Genomic DNA, 18,505 nt, shown 5'->3' on the forward strand with positions numbered 1-18,505 from the left:
GCATTTACCTTCCATTCGAACTAAACCAGTCATTCTCAAACTTGCTGCTCATTGGAACCACCCTGGGGAACTTCAAAAACTAATGATGCCTGAATGTCAGCCCAGAGGTCTGATTTAATTGATCTGGGATGCTGCCTGAGCATCTGGGTTTTTATTTTTGGTTTTTTTACTCCCTAGATTATTTCCATGTTGAAAACTACTGAAAAAAAAAAATCCTCATTCCTCCTCCTACTCTGAAAAAGTTGAGCTCTCAGCCCAAATCGGTGATCCAGGGGATCTGACACCTGTCACTTCACCTTGGGCTAGCTCTGCAGGATCTTGGAAAATCCGCGCGCGCGACGACGCTAAACACGTGGCGGCGGGGAGGGCGGGGCGGGTGGGGCAGGCGGGCGGTGCCGCGCGTGGCTCCGCCCCTGCACGCCTATCGGCGCGCGGTGCGGGCCCTGACGTCACTCTTGTCAGGGCCGCGGCACATGGGCGGCCGGATGCGCTGAGCCGGGCGCTGCGGGGCCGCGGAGCGCGGGGGAGCAGCGGCCGCCGGCGCGGGGAGGGGGGTGGGGTGGGACGGCGCCCAGCCTCGGGTGCTGGCGCGTGGGGGCCGGGCCGCGCGGTGCCTTCCGCCCTTCTGCAGCCATCTGCATATTTTTTCTTTCTTTTTCGCAATTTTGAACATTTTGCAGGACGAGGGGTTCGAGGCAGGTGAGAGCATCCTGCACGTCGCCGAGGAGCCCGCGGGCGCTTGGCGCGCTCTCCGGGGACCATCTGCACTGGGAACCCGAAAGTTTTTTGTTTTTATTTTTTTATGCAGATGTATTTATAAAGATATAAGTAATTTTTTTTCTTGTCTCCACCGCCTTGAAAGCGAGTACTTTTGGCAAAGGACGGAGGAAAAAGCTCAGCAACATTTTGGGGGGCGGTTGGGCTTTTTTTTTTTTTTTTAAAGAAAAAAATTTGAGTGCATCGCGATGGAGAAAATGTCCCGACCGCTCCCCCTGAATCCCACCTTTATTCCGCCTCCCTACGGCGTGCTCAGGTCCTTGTTGGAGAACCCGCTGAAGCTCCCCCTTCATCACGAAGACGGTGAGCGCTGCCTTCCTGGCTGCCCCGCTCTGGGAAGGAACGACGCTCCTGGGGTCCCTTTCCTAGGCCGGGCAATCCTGCTGGAGCATCCATCCCCTCCCTCCCTGTCCCCTGGCACCCTATCCTTGCTTTGTTGAAATTTGAAGCGCTCACCCATCACCCCCCTCCTCCAAAGGTGGGGGAATCCCCTCACTGAGCAACGTTTAAAATAGTGCTGGGACCGACCCAGGCTCTCTGGGTCCCGGTCCTCCGGCGCAGGTGGGAGTCATAACTTGACAGGTCAGTGCTCCCTAGATTGAGGCTTCCCCGCACGCAGAGTGAAACCGCCTGCGCGAGGGCAGAGCTTCGCGGGCTGGGGAGGAGAAACCAGAGGGCCTGGTTCTGTTGTGGCGGGGAGAGGGGGGTCCCGCAGCGTAGCCTGTGTATTGGTTCGTGCTACTGTTTGTGTGTTAGTTGGCGTCCGGAGCTCGCGAGGTGTGAGCGGAGCCTCGTGCTCTCCCTGCCAGGGGTAATTCAAAAAGCGGGGTGGGGGCTGGGGCTGGCGGGGGGGAGTGGTCTCCGGGCGGGAAGCTGTGCACGCCTCCGGCTCTGACACTTTCCCCGTGCACTTTTCCTGGTGGGAGGGGAGAGCGGAGTAGGCTCACGTGTAACCGCGCTGGAGCCTCCTCTGGCTTGAACCCTATCGTGGTAAGTCCCAAACCTCCCCCAGGCAACCTTGGCTGGAGCGGGAGAGGAGGGGTCGGGGCGAGAAGGCGCCCAACCGAGCTCGTGCCGCCGGGGATTTGTCATTTGGGCTGATGCAGTTTCATGCCTTCGATGTCTCAGTAGCCAATGCGAACCGTGCGGCTTTGAGTGTAAAAGTCTTGAAAGATCATTTGGCTACAAATAGCTTAGGAGTACTCGCATCTTCTCTTCTAGCAGGGGGACAACTTGTTGCTTTGCAAGAGTTGAGGGGTTTGGTTCGCCTTCTGTAAAGTATAGCTTCCCTTTTAACTCTCCTTTAAGGAGTAGCACTTGGGAGGAAGGTGCTGCCTGCAGTCTTTTGCATCTGTGGGTGTTTTAAGTCAAATTCTCAGGAGATGAGACTAGAGGATTAGAATGGATGGCAGCGGAGGCTGTGTTTCTCTGAGGAAGAAACTCAGAAGCCAGATTCCCTAATCCCAGATTCCACCCCCGCCTGAGTACTAGAATGGGCAAAATCCAGAGCAAGGTTTAAAGACAACCTGGGGTGAGAGGTTCTTCCAGGTAGGACAGAGCTGCATACCTCCCTTAGTGGTATGTAATCACCTTTCCAATAGCTGTGCTTTTGACAGATTGCATACATGTGTAATTTTTGTGAATTGGATCATACTTAAGCTTTGGGGGGGGGAGGGGGAAAAAAAACAAAGCAAAACAAAACAAAAACCCTCCTTTTGTAAAATACAATGTGCCCCAGGGCTTTCTAAACAAACATATGAAGGCTCGGGAAATTCTCAGTTTTCTCTTCTGTCAGCATGAGGCATTGGTCAGTTCCTTTAGGTCTTAGAGCCTCTGTGTCTTCCTTACAAATGGGGATAATAGCTCTTTGCAGGTTTATTATGAGATTTCTGGAGGCAATATGTGGAAAGTATCAGGTATATAGTAGGTGCTCAATGCATGCTTTCAAAGGAGGGTGGAGAGTCCCTACTTTACCAAAATTAGAATCCTCAGCTCACTGGCTAAGTCTGAATGACCTCATATTGTTACTGTAATGAATTTCCTGGAAGAGAAATCATGCCTGGTTATTGGCTGTTTTCTTTAAAAATCACAGCATTTGTATGTAACTGCAGGTGTTACTTTCTCACTGTAGATCTAAATTATTTGTCTCCTCAAATCATGTACTTGAAAACTGCATTCCCTTGTTTATATCCTAGATCAGCTTGTAACCCTGTCCCAAGGACTAGGACTAGAGCTTTCTTTCCAAAATAAATAGGAAGATGTTGAAAAACAGGCAGAGATCCATGTCCTGTCTGAACTTTTAACTCTAGATCCACAAAAGCCAGCAGCCAGAGAAGAATCCTGGTGTTTGTGAGAACATTTTGAACGTGGTGTTTTGTAGCAGAGGCCAGGAGGGGTGATTTAAAAAGCGACAATTTTTTTTTTCTTTTTTAAAGTCCAAATTTCCCCCTTTTCTGCAGCGTTTAGTAAAGATAAAGATAAGGAAAAGAAGCTGGATGATGAGAGTAATAGCCCAACGGTCCCCCAGTCGGCGTTCTTGGGACCCACCTTATGGGACAAAACCCTTCCCTATGACGGAGATACTTTCCAGTTGGAATACATGGACCTGGAGGAGTTTTTGTCGGAAAATGGCATTCCCCCCAGCCCGTCCCAGCACGACCACAGCCCTCACCCTCCCGTGCTGCAGCCGGCTTCCTCCGCAGCCCCCTCCGTCATGGACCTCAGCAGTCGGGCGTCTGCACCCATTCACCCTGGCATCCCATCCCCGAACTGCATGCAGAGCCCCATCAGACCAGGTAAATTCTAAAACGATTCTCCTTTCAGATGGGGAAGAGGGTGAAAGGGAGGGAGAGGGTGGGGGCGGGGGGGGGGGAGCACAAATACCCTCACAGGGAAGCGGGCTGGCCTGAAAGAGGAAGCTTGTATTTCACTCACAGCCCTGATCGTCCCACATCAGTGGGCATCCATATGTCCGGGAGAGTCACCTAAATGCAGATTCTGTGGATCTCCTCTAGAAATTCAGATTTTTCAGGGCTGGGGTAAGGGCCCAGGAATATGCATTTTGAACCCCGGGGAATACTGATGCAGCTGATCTGGGGACAGCATTGAAGAAACCCCAGCCTACAGTGAATGGTTTAGATACTGTAGGCACCCTTCTCTCCTGCCCTTTGGTCTCCTCCCCAAATACACAGATACGGGATCTCCCTGAACGATGTGGGTAGACTCTCTCCAAGGCTGTGTGTGGTTCACCTACATTCACTTTTCTCTCACCTGGAAGGGAAAAAAATATATGAGTTAGGGGTGTGGGTCTGATCACCTTTTTAACCTTTTCCTCTTGCATTCTCCTTGATTGAGAAATTGAATGTAAAAGCTCCTCTCCCTGTTAAGCTTGGTTTAGCCTTCTTCAGGGCTGGAACCCCATTATTCCTATAAACCAAATTGTTCTTCCAGTATCTTTTTTTTCCATTTTCATCTCTTCATTACACTTAATCCATGTCTGGAATCCTACAAGGTCGGCTGTAAGCGGTGTTGAAATACTACATAAAACATCACCCGAATTGTCCAGGACTTCAAAACCTACTGCTCCAGTGCTCAGATAGAAACACAGGCTGAGGTGGATTGGCCCTGGCTTCATGCTGTTAACACTCTGTGGTGCAAAATGAACAGGAAAAAAGCGCATTTCACATGCACAGGTAACCAGGAACAAAGATTGAGCCAGAAAAATTGCCAGGAAGGTCACTGAGCTGAGGTCCTTTGCTGCAGGGGACACAGAAAGCAGGACAATAGAGGACTTGTGCTGGAGATCATTCCTGAACTCCGTGTCCTTGCCTCGTGTAGAATTTCTGTGACATGCAGAGCAAGACTAAAATGGAAGGAAATGATTCAAAGGAGGAAACAAACACCCCTGCCTTGAAATATTAGTACCGGAGTTCAGGTCTTTCTTTCTGTGCCAGCCCCCTTCTCCAGAACCTACTTTGAGTGATAACTCAAGGCCGCTGGCTGGAATGGAATTGAATCTTAACCTCTTCCCAGCCCAGAAGGCTGCAGAAGCTGGGAAATATACTCCTTGGTGTGACCCCAAGCCCCTTATTCCTTGCAGTGCACAGAGCCATGGTTTTGTTTCTTCCCAGGAACAGATAATCAGTTGAATAAACATTGAAACCAGGGAGAAGGGGCTGGAGCCCCAATGAGAAGGTGCCTCGTATCTCAGTTGCTCTGCTCTGCAGAGTGAGACTTAACCACTTTGTAGCTTTAGGAAGTGATGTTACCTCTGAGAGCCTCAGTTTACCTTTGTATAGAAGAGTATAATTTTTATAAGATTGGGTTAATGTGAAAGTTACATGTAGTATGTATAAAGGGTCCAATGACTAGCAGTAGATGTTCTGTTAATGAGCAGTAGTCATTGTTGTACCTGTGTCAACTTTTATCATTGATTTCAATCCTGTCTTCTGAAATACCTTCTTAAAATACTTAGGAACGGTATATAACCCTCCCCTCTTCTGGAAAGAAACATCAAGAGATTTTGGCCGATAGTTACTGGATTGGTGCGTACCAGTCCTAACACTTAATTTCTCCATCCCCTGGCAAATACAAGATGTTTGCCAGGTTGGAAATAGTATTTTTTCCCCCAAAGGCAGGTAAATATTGAGTCCCCACATCTTGGTTCCTACTGAGAATCAAGAATTAGGGTTTGAGATTTGGAAGTTTCCTTAGAAGCCATTTGTCAGGGCTTTTAGAATCAGTGCTGACCAATGACTCTCAAAAACTTGGGGTGCCCCTCCGCATTGCTCTAGCTCCAATGTCCACAATAGCCAAACTCTGGAAAGAGCTCAGATTTTCATGGACAGGTGAAGGGGTAAAGAAAATGTGGTATGTATATACAATTGAATACTACTTAGCCATCCAGAAGATGAGATCTTGCCATTTGTAATGACATAGATGAAACTAGAGGGTATTATGCTAAGTGAGATAAGTCAGTCAGAGAAAGAGAATTATCATATGATCTCACTCATATGTGGAATTTAAGAAACAGAACAGAGGCTTAAAGGGGAAGAGGGGGGAAAATAAAACAAGATGAAATCAGAGAGGGAGACAAACCATCAGAGACTCTTAATCATAGGAAATAAACTGAGGACTGCTGGAGGGGAGGAAGGTGGGGGGGGATGGAATAATTGGGTGATGGACATTAAGGAGGGCACTGGGTAGTCTATAAGACTGAATCACTGACCTCTGCTTCTGAAACTAATAATACATTATATATTAATTGAATTTTTTAAAATACAAAAATATAGCAATATTAAATATAATATTTGGGAGGCAAAAAATAAAATCCTAAGAATAAAAGAATAAAATTTTAAAAAAATCACTTGGGGTGCCCCAATCAGATTTGCAAACGGTGACAAAGAACTCCTGAGTTTCAGCAGAAATCATTTTGTTAGGTTACAGGGGAAAGGTACTAGGATTAAAGAGGGCACTGGAATCTAGAAATAAGCTCTTCCTTTTAATGTCTTTTTTTGGAAAAAATTTTGGCTTCAAAATAATCTTCACATTGAAAACTCAGTACTACTCAGTACTCCTCACAAGAAGGGGGAAAAACCTGAAGGTCTTCTTCAAGTGCCAAGTACAGAGACAGTAACACTCTTCCATAACAACTCATACAGTGTTGGTCATTATAAAGCTTATAATGCAAAATAAATGTCTAAGGGATGTGGACATGATGGATGGATGATATGTCCCAAACAAAACTGAAAAGGAAGAAAGTTCTCGATCGTTCATGTAATCACAGTCGTGACCAGAACAGAAATACCAAGTTAATTTTGAGGAAAAGAAGTCCCCAGAAGGGAAGAGCACGTGTGTAGCCTCGAGCATTCTGGGAACTGGATCATTTCAGTCTAGATCAAGATTTCTCAACCTTGGCACTGTTAAGGTTTCGCATAAGTCTTTGCTGTGGGCCACTGTCCTGAGCCTTGTAGGATGTGCAGCAGCGTCCCTGGCCCCGAGCCCTTGAATGCCAGTCACTCCCCCCCTGCCCTGCCCCTGCCCTGTGACAAGTAAAATGTCTCCAGTCACTGCCCGCTGTCCCCAGGGGGCAAGATCACCCCTGCTGGGAACTACTGATAGAAACTTTGAATTTGGACAGCAAAATCTGGGCATAACTCGGTATCCTGTCACACGCACATGGATGCTTTTAGCCTCCTGTAATGCTTTCTGGCAAAACTTTTGAGAGGGTCAGGCAACATTAGGTTGCCAAGAAGAAAGATCACGTTAATAAGAGCATGGTTAGAAGCTGCTAGTTGATGAAACTATGACGTCCAGCGAATCGGGAGATAATTGCAAAGTAATTTTATTAAACATTTGTTTTCTGTATTTGCTCAGCATGCGGTTTTTGAGTTATGCTCAGTAGCCTGGTGTCATTAGTGCCACCTGTCTGGTTGAAAGGAAATTAAGCCATAAGCTGACAACTAATGCATTTCTAGTTCTACCCCAAGTGTGTCTTGGAAGGACAAGGTGAGCGCTCTTAAGAATTATCTTACCGCTTACCATCATGGCCCCCTATCCTTATTCCTCCTTCTAGCTGTCTGATCAAAGAATAAATCAAATATCTAAGAAATGCAGTTTTCCTTGAAGAAATAACCCAGGGATCCCCCCACCAGCCACAGGAGGTGGAGCGATGGCTCAGCTGGCTGGGCTGACGTCTTGATGAGGAAAGAGTGGTGGTTGCTGGCTGCTGTAGCCACCTGCACCATCTTCTCTGGCATCCAGGGTGCCACATTCCGGATGGTCTCAGGTCAGCGGAGATGGCAGGAGTCATCCTGACCGCTGTGAAGTTTGCCTTTCAGATCTTAACAGAGATGGTACCCGGGAGTGCTCTCCTGGAGGTATGCGCTGGGTACGGAAAAAATAAGAATCTGTTTGCCCAGAGAATTGAGCGATTGCTTTAAGGACAGCAGTCCCTTTAGGGAAAGTCATCTGTAGCAGACAAAGGCAGAGTTATTTTTAAATCACATGCTTGTAAAGCCAGATTTGAAATCGTTTCCTCTGGTGGTTTTTCTTTGAATAGCTTGGGGGTGTCCTACCCCTGTTAGACCCATATTCAGCTGAGAATTAAGAAGGCTGTCTTTCTAGTTGTGAGCACAGAGAGTGGGTCATGATGAAGGCTGGTTACGGAGTGAAGTGAAAACCCTTCCATGTGGTGGTGTGTGGGAAGAGGAGGGCATAAGTGGGCGGCCGATGAAGGGTGGGGAGGTATGGGAGAACCCATTGTACCTTTGCAAGATGGCATGTGTGTTCTGTTTCTGCTGACCTTCCTTCATGATCTGGTTTTGGCGTGGAAGGAGCATGCTGGCCGTGGGGTCTGAGCAAGGACGGAGAGTTGTGTGCTGGTGGGTCTGGGCTTGTGGGGAGGTCCTGCCCAGGCGACAGGATTCTTTTGCTTTTCTCAACATCAGGAGATGAAGCTTCAGTTTCTCCCTCCCCTTCAGGGCGTGCAGTTCTGTATTTTCCCCTCCAGCACACTGAGATGTCTGCAGGCTGGGAGCTTCGTGATGGATAGTTGCTGTGCAGCGCACCTCAAGTATCTTGGAAGTGTTTTGCATTCATTGGGATCAAGGACATCATGAAGGGGAGAGTGTCAGCTTTCTTCTGGAGGGAGGCAGCTGTTCTGTTTCTTGTGAGAGTGTATCTTCCTCACCACACCCTGTAAAGGACAGGCTTGTCATTGTCTCTTCACTTTGACCTGTTGTCACATTCCCAGGACAGGAGTTCCTCGACTTCTGGCAAGAGGGGTTTTCAGGTGGTTGTGGAAGGCGGGGTGCTGGTGAAGACCGTTAGCTCTGGTCCTGGGGGCCTGGGTTCCCATCCTGGACCCACATCGGCTTCTGGCAACTTTGGGTCGATGTCCATACGTCTTTAAGCCTTGGGTTAGATCTCAGGAGTGTGGAGATGATAAATAGTCCCCTTCCCGTGGGGGTTTTGCAGGGTTAAATGGGGTAGCACCTGACCGTCGGGCATGGTGTGGAGCACAGGAATACTCAGGGCCTGGAGCTGCTGTTCTGATGTCAGTGATATGGGAGCAGGGAAGGAACTAGACTGTATTCCCAACCCCCGTTTTCCATTTAGGGATTTGTTTCATCCAGTCCCCTTCTCTCTGCAAAAATAGGACATGCTTTTTTTTTTTTTTTTTTTTTTTTTTTTTCCCTCCAGCATGCCCAATCCTTCTTCTGTGTAGCCTGCTTGACTTTGCTCCTTCATTCTGGGTTAGGACAAGTGACTTCCTGGTGTTAACCCAGCAGCTTCGCTTCTGGGTTAGCAGCGCCTATTCTGCCAGTGTGGAAAGAGCCACCCGCTCGGTGCCCAACCCCTTCCCCACCCCTGGCTCTCGTGCAAGCCCTGCAACCCTGGCCACCTGCCTGCATGACCGTGTGCTTCAGGCACGTGGCTGTGCCCTGCCAAGCTTGCCCAGCTCGGGGTGGCGTGCTGGCTCGCTCCCATCCCCCACCCCAGCCCTTGCTTCTCTTCCCAGGCGAGCTACAGCAAGCGCCAGCAAGAAATTGTAATCCTGACCCTGGCATGAGAAAGCTGAGCCCTGTAGGGCAGTTCATACACCAGGGAAACCTGCTCTGCCTGGCACCGTAGCCAGACCCCAGACTCGGCCCTCTCTGCCGTGCTTGTCTGCCCAGAGGCCCTGTCTTCTCTGCACGGCTGCAGCGGGCAGGATTCCTCGAGGCCGGCTCCTGCCAAGGGTCTTGGCAGAGTCTTTCCAGTTGAGCACTGTGCCTAGCAGACTAGAAAAATAGCAAGATGAAGACAGAACTAGGTGGAGGAGAAAGGAAGGGGTGGGCAAGGAGGGACGTGAAAAGCTTTGATAACATCCCAATGTAGAAAGCCAGAGGATGAGAAGACGGCAAGGATTCATCAGGCTTCTCTGGAAACTCTCCTGCAACTGATCACTCTTCCCCGGGAGTCATTTTTTTAGGTCTCAGCAGTGAAAATGGAGGGAAGAGGGAAGTAGCAGGGGAAGTCACAGGATTAAAAAAAACTGGAGAGGGACAAGGAGGGATAGGGTCTGCATTTGATTCTGTAATGGAAATGGCTGAGAATACCTTTCACTTAGCATATATCTGATATTCCTCCAGCAAATGTGTTGACCCGAAAGCCCCTAAACCATTGTTTTCGAATGAACCTCAATTTCCTGAAGACCTTGATGTTTGCAGGGTTGTGGGGTGGGGGAGCTCCTCCCATTCACAGCACCCATCCGTGTGGCCCTGTGTCTGAGGCAGTTCTGCAGGGGCCCTAGAGCAATGGCTCAGAGCTTACAATCCAACCAACCAACCCACCTGGGTGTGAACCCTGACTCGTGCTTGCTTAGGATGTGGGGCAGGTCATTTAAATGATCTGTTTCTGATTTCCCATCTGGAACTTTGGAAATAATCACTGGATCTACCTGGTGGGGTTGGGGAAGGTCCTGTGAGCCAGTGCAAAGCGAGTGCTTGGCACCATGCCTGGCACGCAGGAAGCGCTCAGCAACGGTCCCTAACTGCCTGTGAGTGGCGTCCTCACTGCCATCTCATCTTTCTCCTGGGAGGACCTAGAATTGGTCTCCTGGTGAGTCTGCAGACGCCGTCTCTCCTAGCACATTAAGGCCTCTGGTCAAGGAATTTGAATTTCTCCTCTGCTCCTCTGCGCAGTCTTGCTTGCCCCCCTCAGCCTCTGAGTTTTAGGTAATCTGGGGTAGCTCACTGGAACCTGTGATCGTTCCTCCTTGCTCGAGAGACTAAAAATCAAAACAGGCAAAACGCAGTTCAAAGTTCCCATTTAGGAGGTTTCTTCTTGACATATTTGCTAGCAAATCAACCAGTTGATGTTACCATTGAATTTTTAATAATACGCGTTCGTAGTTTGACTTGAAGGCAATGGAAGGACCTCAGGAGTAAAGAAGCTGTAAGGCCTATCACGGTGCTGGAGGAGAGAAGTCTAGTTCACCCCCCTCTCGTTTACATGCAAGACTTTGCATAAACATTCCAGAATAATCATTCCTCTTTCCCCCAGAGGGTCCTATAATGGATAAATCCTTACTCTTCCTGTACCTTCCTTTTCTCATCTGCCGGGTAACATCTTTGTTGGGTTTCTCTGAGCTTTGTAGAGGTATTATGCGCAAAGGGTCCAGCATGGCCCCTGGCCCACAGGGGGCCAGGCTTTACCACACATGAGTCTGTTCTGTTACTTTTTTCTTGTCGATGTGAAGGTTAAGGAGCGACAGAGGAAGATTTAGGAGCAGCCTGGCTTGTCCCCAGAAATAGCATCAGCTTTCACTTTGAGGTGTGCCCGGGGGAAGACAGACAAGGGTATAGCTTGGCTTCTGGTCTCAAAGAAATGGCAATTTAGTAGGGAAGATAGAACTTTTAGGTAAAAGGGTGAGTGACAGGACAGAGTAGCATGTCCTTGGTGCCAAAAAGATGGGGACAGAGAGGCCTCCGATAAATCTACTGAAAAGAGGCTGTGGAAGAGTGATCAAGTGAGTAGAACACTTAAAAATAAGTAAGGGAGCAGTGCAGGCAATAGGAAACCACAACAGATCTCACAGGAAGCAGCCACTGCCTGGGGTAAGAGTGCCCGAGGCAAGTCTTCTTGGAAGCGCTGGAGCCGGAGCTGGGTCTGGGAATGAGAGGTGGAGAGCCAGAATGGTGAGTGGGAGGCCGGTGAGGCAGAGTTGAAGAGGTGGGAACGCCCACGGGGCGGTGAGGGAACAAGGTGTAGATCCAGTTTGGCTGGTGCAGGAAATGCGTATGAAGGAGTCAGGGAGAGGCAGGTGCCAGGCAGGCTGGCAGCTTCGGGAATGCCTGGCTGTGCAGCTTGAACTTTATCCAGTAGGCAGTGGGGAGCTGCTGAAGGTTTGCGAGGAGGGAAGTGGCATGTGGCCGGTTCCACTCGGGTTCAAGGTTGGATCTGAAACATTTTTAGAAACTTCACAATAGTTTCCTCTGGCAAACTGGGACTTCCTTATTATTATTATTTTGAAAATAAATACTCTCCCTTGAACATCAAACAGCTTTTGCAAACACAATGTTCTAATGATCTAGAGAAAGTAATTCAAAAACACAGGGTTTAGGTTTCACTTGTAACGCCCATCATTTTGGGCTTTATGATTTTAGTGATTGGGGGAAACACTCTTTGGCAAGAAAATAGTTGGAGGGATTTGAATGGTTCAGAATTTAAAAGTCCAAAAGCAGGCCTGGTCTCATAGGAGTAGAGAAATAGATTTTAATAAACCCAGCCCATTAACATTCATCACTTTTAAATGCCTCTATCTTATAAGCTTACTAGGTTTGCAAACAAGTGTACGGAACTGACTTCCAAGTGTGGTTTTGTTGTTGTTCTGTGTGTATATATGTATGTGAGAAAAAGAAGACATTAATGCCTCAATGATACAAATAGTAGTTGATTATAAGGATTACCTGCAGCAGTAATATCCAGCTAAAAATACTTAGCCAGGTTTCTGGCCAGCTGATTAATTTTACTCCTGAGAGACAAAGGAATCATTATAGTTTCGCATTCTTGAGTCCTGACCTTGTATTTGTGGCTTCCTTCTTCCCTGAAACCGGAATTAATTGCCCATCATGCTTGCATATGGTGGCTATGGGGTGGGTGTGTTGCTTTGGGAATGCTGCTGGAGGAAAGGGGTTTTGTGTGTGTGTTGTGGGGACAGGGCCTGGGTAGGGGTGGGATGGGGTCGCCGAATGGCACGTGCATCAGGTGACTTGCCCAAATACCACTGAAGTGTACTCTGGTATGAAGCCAAGATTACAGAAAGCTGGAGGAGTTGCCGAACCCAAACCAGTTAACTTAAATAAACAAATAACAGTCACTGTGTGCAGTTTCATCTCTGGCCATGTGCAGTAGACAATTACAGGAGCGTTGGCAGAATTGAGGATCTGTTGGGGGAAAACCGCACAGTACTTGTTTCTGTGGGATTGGCTACTTGTGGATACCAAGTCATACTCTGGGACTGAAGGTGGAAATTCCTAAAATGTTTGTTTTCTTTCTCTTCTGACTTTAACAAATGTCCTTACTGTCTTGACTCCCTACCCATTGTGCTCATGATGGGAACCTCCAGTCTCTCTTTCTGTCCTGAAAAATAACACAGTTCCACTGTCACGTGAGGTTCCTGAAACTTTTGTTTTTAGAGGTTTAATCTGGGATTTTTTTTCTTTTCATTAATGATTTTTGGAAGAATGCTTTGGAATTTGAGGTCTTATACTGAGAGATGGCTTGTGGCTAATGAAACCTCTTTCCCTCTCCAATCTTGCCCGGGAGACCGTAGATTCCTAAAAACAATGAGTGCCTGCTACAGAAAGATGCTCCGGGGAGCTACAACACTAAATCATCTGTGACAAAATGTTCTCTTAGAAAGTGGGATTGCATAAATGGATCAGCAAAAATAAGTGCTCTGGCAGAAAACTCCTCAAGTGGGGAAGAGCAATGCTTTCTTTTCCTAATTAGCTCTGGGTTTAACAGTCTAATTCGCTGTCTTTGCGATGGAATCCAGGCCCGGACAGCAGAGCAGAGAAGGAGAGTCGTTGCTGCTCTGTAAGTGCTTCTACACTTCATGGAAAGAGTTAAGAAACGAGGCTGTTCATTCATGCACGATAAATGCCTCTTGAACTGAACTGAATGGGGAGACGGAAGGTTTGTTTGGGGAAGGATGCCACCCGGTCCTGACCAATAGGAATCCATGCTAGAAACCAGAAGAACAAGATCATGTAGATATGCAGTAATCAGATTACCCAGATGGAGATCTCAGTGGCCTAAGATATGAAGAGTACTTCTAAGGAGAGTGACACAGTCCAACTCCATCTGCCTGAGGATTAAACAGAAGACTCCCATCCACCTTAGAATCGATTCATTATGCTGTGGGCTTCATTAGTTAGTATGGCTAAGGAGATTATGGAGGCTTTTATGAGAGAAAAGTTTAAAAATAGGATGGGGATCTCAGATCCAGTCAAAATAGTATTGCTTTTAAGAGGCCAAAGGCCACTGAAAGATTAGGAGAGGAAAGAGTGATGATCTAGAAAGCGTAGAGAGAAGTAAAAAGCCTTAATAGACTTTCCGAGGATAAATTTATAAAACTGACTTCGTAAAGAATTTCATAGAATTTATTTCATTACAGTTGATTTCTTTATATTAATATACTTTCCCAAGACGCCCGGGGCGGGGGCGGGGGGCGGGCGTCGGTGTCCTTTTTTTCCTGATAGAATCTAGTGTATGTTTATTTCAAATGGCCGGTAACCATTTGAATGATTTTTAAGATAATATTTACATCCGTGTCAAAAAGTAAGTATTTTTCAGCATTGTAAGTGAAATTTCCTCCAACGGAACAGACCATTTAGTAGCATTTAGTGACTGCATTCCTTACAAGTTTGAAGATGAATGAAACTTCACTACTTCAAAAACTAAGTGTGAAGAAGCAATTTGAATTTAGTTATATTGTTTCTCTTCCTACCCTTCAGCTCTCCTGATGGTCACACCGCATTGATTCAGATTTTGTGATCATTTGACCTTTATTGTTGAAGCTGAAATTTACTTCCTCTTTATGAAGAAAGATATCACCAAGCAAATTAACTGTGCAAATATAATCTTAGGCACATTTAACTTCAGTACAAACTTGTTTTTAAAGGCCTTACCTGTGTCAATATAAATTGATTGTTCGTAATTGTAGTGTGTACTAGTGAGTGGCAGGAGACTATCTGTCCTTTGGACACCGACAGCAGTACTGATTGGAGTTCCCACCAAATTGTGGCAGCTTCTCTCTGTCCGCCTCCCTCCCCCACCTGTTCCACCACACTTACCTTTTATATTCATTAAACTTAAATTTTCCTTTATACTAAGTGTATGGAACGCAAAGAGCATTTTTGTTCATTTACCTACCATCGAAGAGGATGTCCTAGACCAATCCCCAAGGATGGTGTTTTGTTTTGTTTTGTTTTATTTTTCCTTGAATTTGACTAATGACCATCTGTTGGCGCAGCTTCCCCTCATTCTTAACTATTCTGTGCATCAAAGAGCAGCATAACATGGGGGTTAAACCTCTGGCCTGAACTTAGATCTTGGCTCTGTAACTTTTCTATCTTGTTTTTTTGTTCTGAACACGGGGGAGATCATTCCTGTTCCAGAAGACTCCTGGAGGAGTAAACAAAGTGATACATTCAAAGCCCTTGAGCAGTACTCAATATAGGAGTGGTAGCTTTCATCACTGGGACCTCTCTTCGACTCTTTCTTCTCTTCCTCTGCCTCCCTCATCATCGTATGGACACCTGAGTAGGAGCATGTCTCGTGCTATGGCACTGATGGCCTAGAAATGGCTCCCCACCTTCCGCGTCACTGTAGGGAAGAAAGAGTCATGAGGAGGCAAAAGCTAAGTATCCGGGGTGTCGACTTCTACGGAAAGATCTACTCTACCTCCAAACCCTGGCTGTGGTCCTGTAACAGTGTAACCACCTGCTTCCTTGGATGGCTCTGCTAGATGTATGCTCCACAGGCCGGGGCTGCGTCTTTCTTCTCCATCCCCCTACCAGCATCTGACCCTGTGCCTGAAGGAGCTTGGGAGAGGGGAAGGAAGAAATGGAACTTATAGACATCTCCCTGGGGACTCTCAAGCATTTCCTACATGCTATAAGATTTCTGAGTTGGGTTCCTTCTTTTTTTCTTTAGGCGACACCTTTGGGTCATGCAGTGGAGAACTAGCAGCCTCCCCATCCCCCCCACCCCCGCCCCAATTGTTGGTGAGGGACTGTTGGGTGGGGAGAAGCAGGATGGTGGGACCCAGTGGTAGCCAGGTCCCTGGCCTTCTGCTTCCCCTAGTGTAAACCTCTTAGACACTTTCTTCTTAACTCCCCCTACAAGGTGGAAAAGTGTCATGGAGGTCTCCAGATAGGAAAAATGGATCCTTCTGTTGAAGCAGAATGGGAATGTGAGGAAATTGAGAAAATCAAAGTAGAGTATTTGGAAGGAAAGTATGAAAGTAGTTTTTTACACAAGGGAGATGACAAGAAGTTGATTAATTTAAGAATTGGGATTAACCTGATATGGCTTTGTTTTTCAACCAGATTAGAGATGTGGAGTTCTTGGCATAGGTCTTGCTATAGTACGTAGTGTACTGTACATATGGGTGTGGCAGGATAAAGCTTTTCAAGGTACAACAGTCCTGTCTAAGATTAACGAAGTATATTAAACTAAGTAAGATTTCCCCCTCTGGATTCCAGCTAGAGCTCCCTGAGCATATTTTTACATCTAATGAAATGTCTCTGTGCTTTCCTAAAAGAGTGGGCACAATGCTCCTAAGTTTAAATCAGCTAAATGCATATGAAATCATAGCAATACCCATTATGTGTTAAAGCCGGGATGGTGCTAAGCACTTAATGGAAGAGGTTGTAGGAAATCAGCTCATATTAGAAATGATGTTGCTTCGTGGAGTTTAGTCTGCTCTCAAGAGGATTGCATACTGTGGCTATGTCGCCAAAGTACGTTTTCTCTTTTCTTCATCAGCCCTTCCACTCTCATTACAGGCAGCTTAAAAATAAGTTTGGGCATGTCTCCGTGGCCAAAAACCATGGAGATCAGAATGAAATCATCTTCAAGGCAGAAATAACAAGCTCTGATAAAGATATTCAAAGAAACACAGTCCTAATAGCACGAGCATGTCATGGTTGGACCCTCTAGGCACTAAACTAAATTGGATTTGGAGGTCTCTTGAGAACCCATGATACTTTGGGCAGGTCACTTAAATTATGAGCCCCTCCCCCACCTTTCCTCACCTGGAACGTGGCAGCCAATCATAGGATGGTCATGGGGGTAAATTACATTAAATGGGCAAATCAGTAAAGGGATCTGGGATTGTGCCTGTTCACAGTTGTCACTCAGTATAAGTTTTAACTCAGAGTGACAATCTGGTACTTTTTTTTTTATATTTTTTTTTATTCATTTATTTGACAGAGATCACAAGTAGGGAGAGAGGCAGGCAGAGAAAGAGAGGGGGAAGCAGGCTCTCCGTCGAGCAAAGAGCCCAACGTGGGGCTCGATCCCAGGACCCTGAGATCATGACCTGAGCCGAAGGCAGAGGCTTAACCCACTGAGCCACCCAGGTGCCCCCTGGTACTTATTTTTAAAAATTTTATTTATTTGAGAGAGAGAGGGAGAGCGCAAAGAGGGAGAGAGAGGGAGAAGCAGACTCCCCACTGAGCAGAGAGCCTGACGTGGGGCTCCATCCCAGGACCCCAAGCCAAAGGCAAACGCTTATCTACTGAACTACACAGCGCCCCCTGCCCCCGGCCCCCTGGAGTCTGGTATTTAAAGATTACTTTCTAAAAGGTACTTGTAGTTCAGTGTTGGGACTCCTAGATTTCTGCATTGTCAGGCTGAGTCTTTGCAAAGCCCCATGATGTTTCTTTCTTTTTTTTTTTTTTTTTAAAGATTTTATTTATTTATTTGACAGAGATCACAAGTAGGCAGAGAGGCAGGCAGAGAGAGAGAGAGAGAGAGAGAGAGGGGAGGAAGTAGGCTCCCTGCTGAGCAGGGAGCCCAATGTGGGGCTCGATCCCAGGACCCTGGGATCATGACCTGAGCTGAAGGCAGAGGCTTTAACCCACTGAGCCACCCAGGTGCCCCCCCCATGATGTTTCTTTAGGTGCACTAAAACATCTACTTTATAGTCCCAGCTATGCTATGAAACGTCTTAAGCAAGTTGTCAACCTCTCTTGGGTTTTACTTCTTTATCTGTAAGATGAGAATAATCTATATCCTTCTAATTTATAAGTATGTCATAAATATAATTTAGGCAATTAGAAAATTGACCAAAGTAAATTCAAATTAAAGTATACATTGGGTTAGCATTATTATTTTCATTGGGTTTTAAATGGCAGGAGGGGTTGGGACACCTAGGTGGCTCAGTCCAGCCTCTGACTTCAGCTCAGGTCATGATCTCAGGGTCCTGGGATCAAATCCCATGCTGGGCTCCCTGATCAGTGGGGAATCTGCCTGTCCCTCTGTCCCTTGCCCCCCCACCCCGAGCCACATTCTCTCTCTCTCTTTCTCTCTTTCAAATAAATAAAATCTTAGGGGCGCCTGGGTGGCTCAGTGGGTTAAAGCCTCTGCCTTCGGCTCAGGTCATGATCCCAGGGTCCTGGGATCGAGCCCTGAGTCGGGCTCCCTGCTCAGCGGGGAGCCTGCTTCCTCCTATCTCTGCCTGCCTCTCTGCCTACTTGTGATCTCTGTCAAATAAATAAAATCTTTTTAAAAAAAAGTAAATAAAATCTTAAAAAAAGAGAGATAGAACATGTAGCAGCAATTGGAAGGCCATTTAAAGGGGCACTGAATTTGGAGTCAGCCAAATTGGGGTTCTGGAGCTAGTTTGCCAGGATTAGGTTGTGTGTCCCTGGTCATCCAATCTCTCAAGGCCTCCATTTTCTTGTCTGTAAAACATGGCTGCTATTTTTAGCTCTGTGACTCTAAGACTACTAGGAGCTGGAAGACTAACATTCAAATCTTGGTGCAAAACATGCAGAGCCTCTTGGGCTGATGGTACTGCTCCCAGACAAGGAGGTGGATTAAGAATCAGACCTTCTGGCTCTCATAAAGAATGATGGGGTTTAAAAAACTTGAGCTGAAAAGCAAAAGACATTTGACACCTTTGGGGAAAAAATAACAGCCTTAAAGCTAGTTTCTCCCTTAAAAAATG

At 46.9% G+C, this 18,505-nt stretch overlaps 1 protein-coding gene across 2 annotated transcripts in view; it reads left to right on the forward strand.

Moving 5' to 3' along the window:
• Window positions 1-486: 486 nt before the first annotated feature.
• The window catches only part of HLF (HLF transcription factor, PAR bZIP family member), a 53,237-nt gene continuing 35,218 nt past the window's right edge, over window positions 487-18,505 (forward strand). For both annotated transcript variants that reach the window (XM_047707972.1, XM_047707973.1), the window contains exons 1-2: window positions 487-1,080; window positions 3,237-3,572. In XM_047707972.1, coding sequence (XP_047563928.1) covers window positions 966-1,080; window positions 3,237-3,572 — 451 coding nt within the window. In that variant the 5' untranslated portion in view covers window positions 487-965. The remainder of the gene's footprint in view (window positions 1,081-3,236; window positions 3,573-18,505) is intronic.

This window comes from Lutra lutra, chromosome 16 (assembly GCF_902655055.1).
Source record: "Lutra lutra chromosome 16, mLutLut1.2, whole genome shotgun sequence".
Taxonomy (NCBI): domain Eukaryota; kingdom Metazoa; phylum Chordata; class Mammalia; order Carnivora; family Mustelidae; genus Lutra; species Lutra lutra.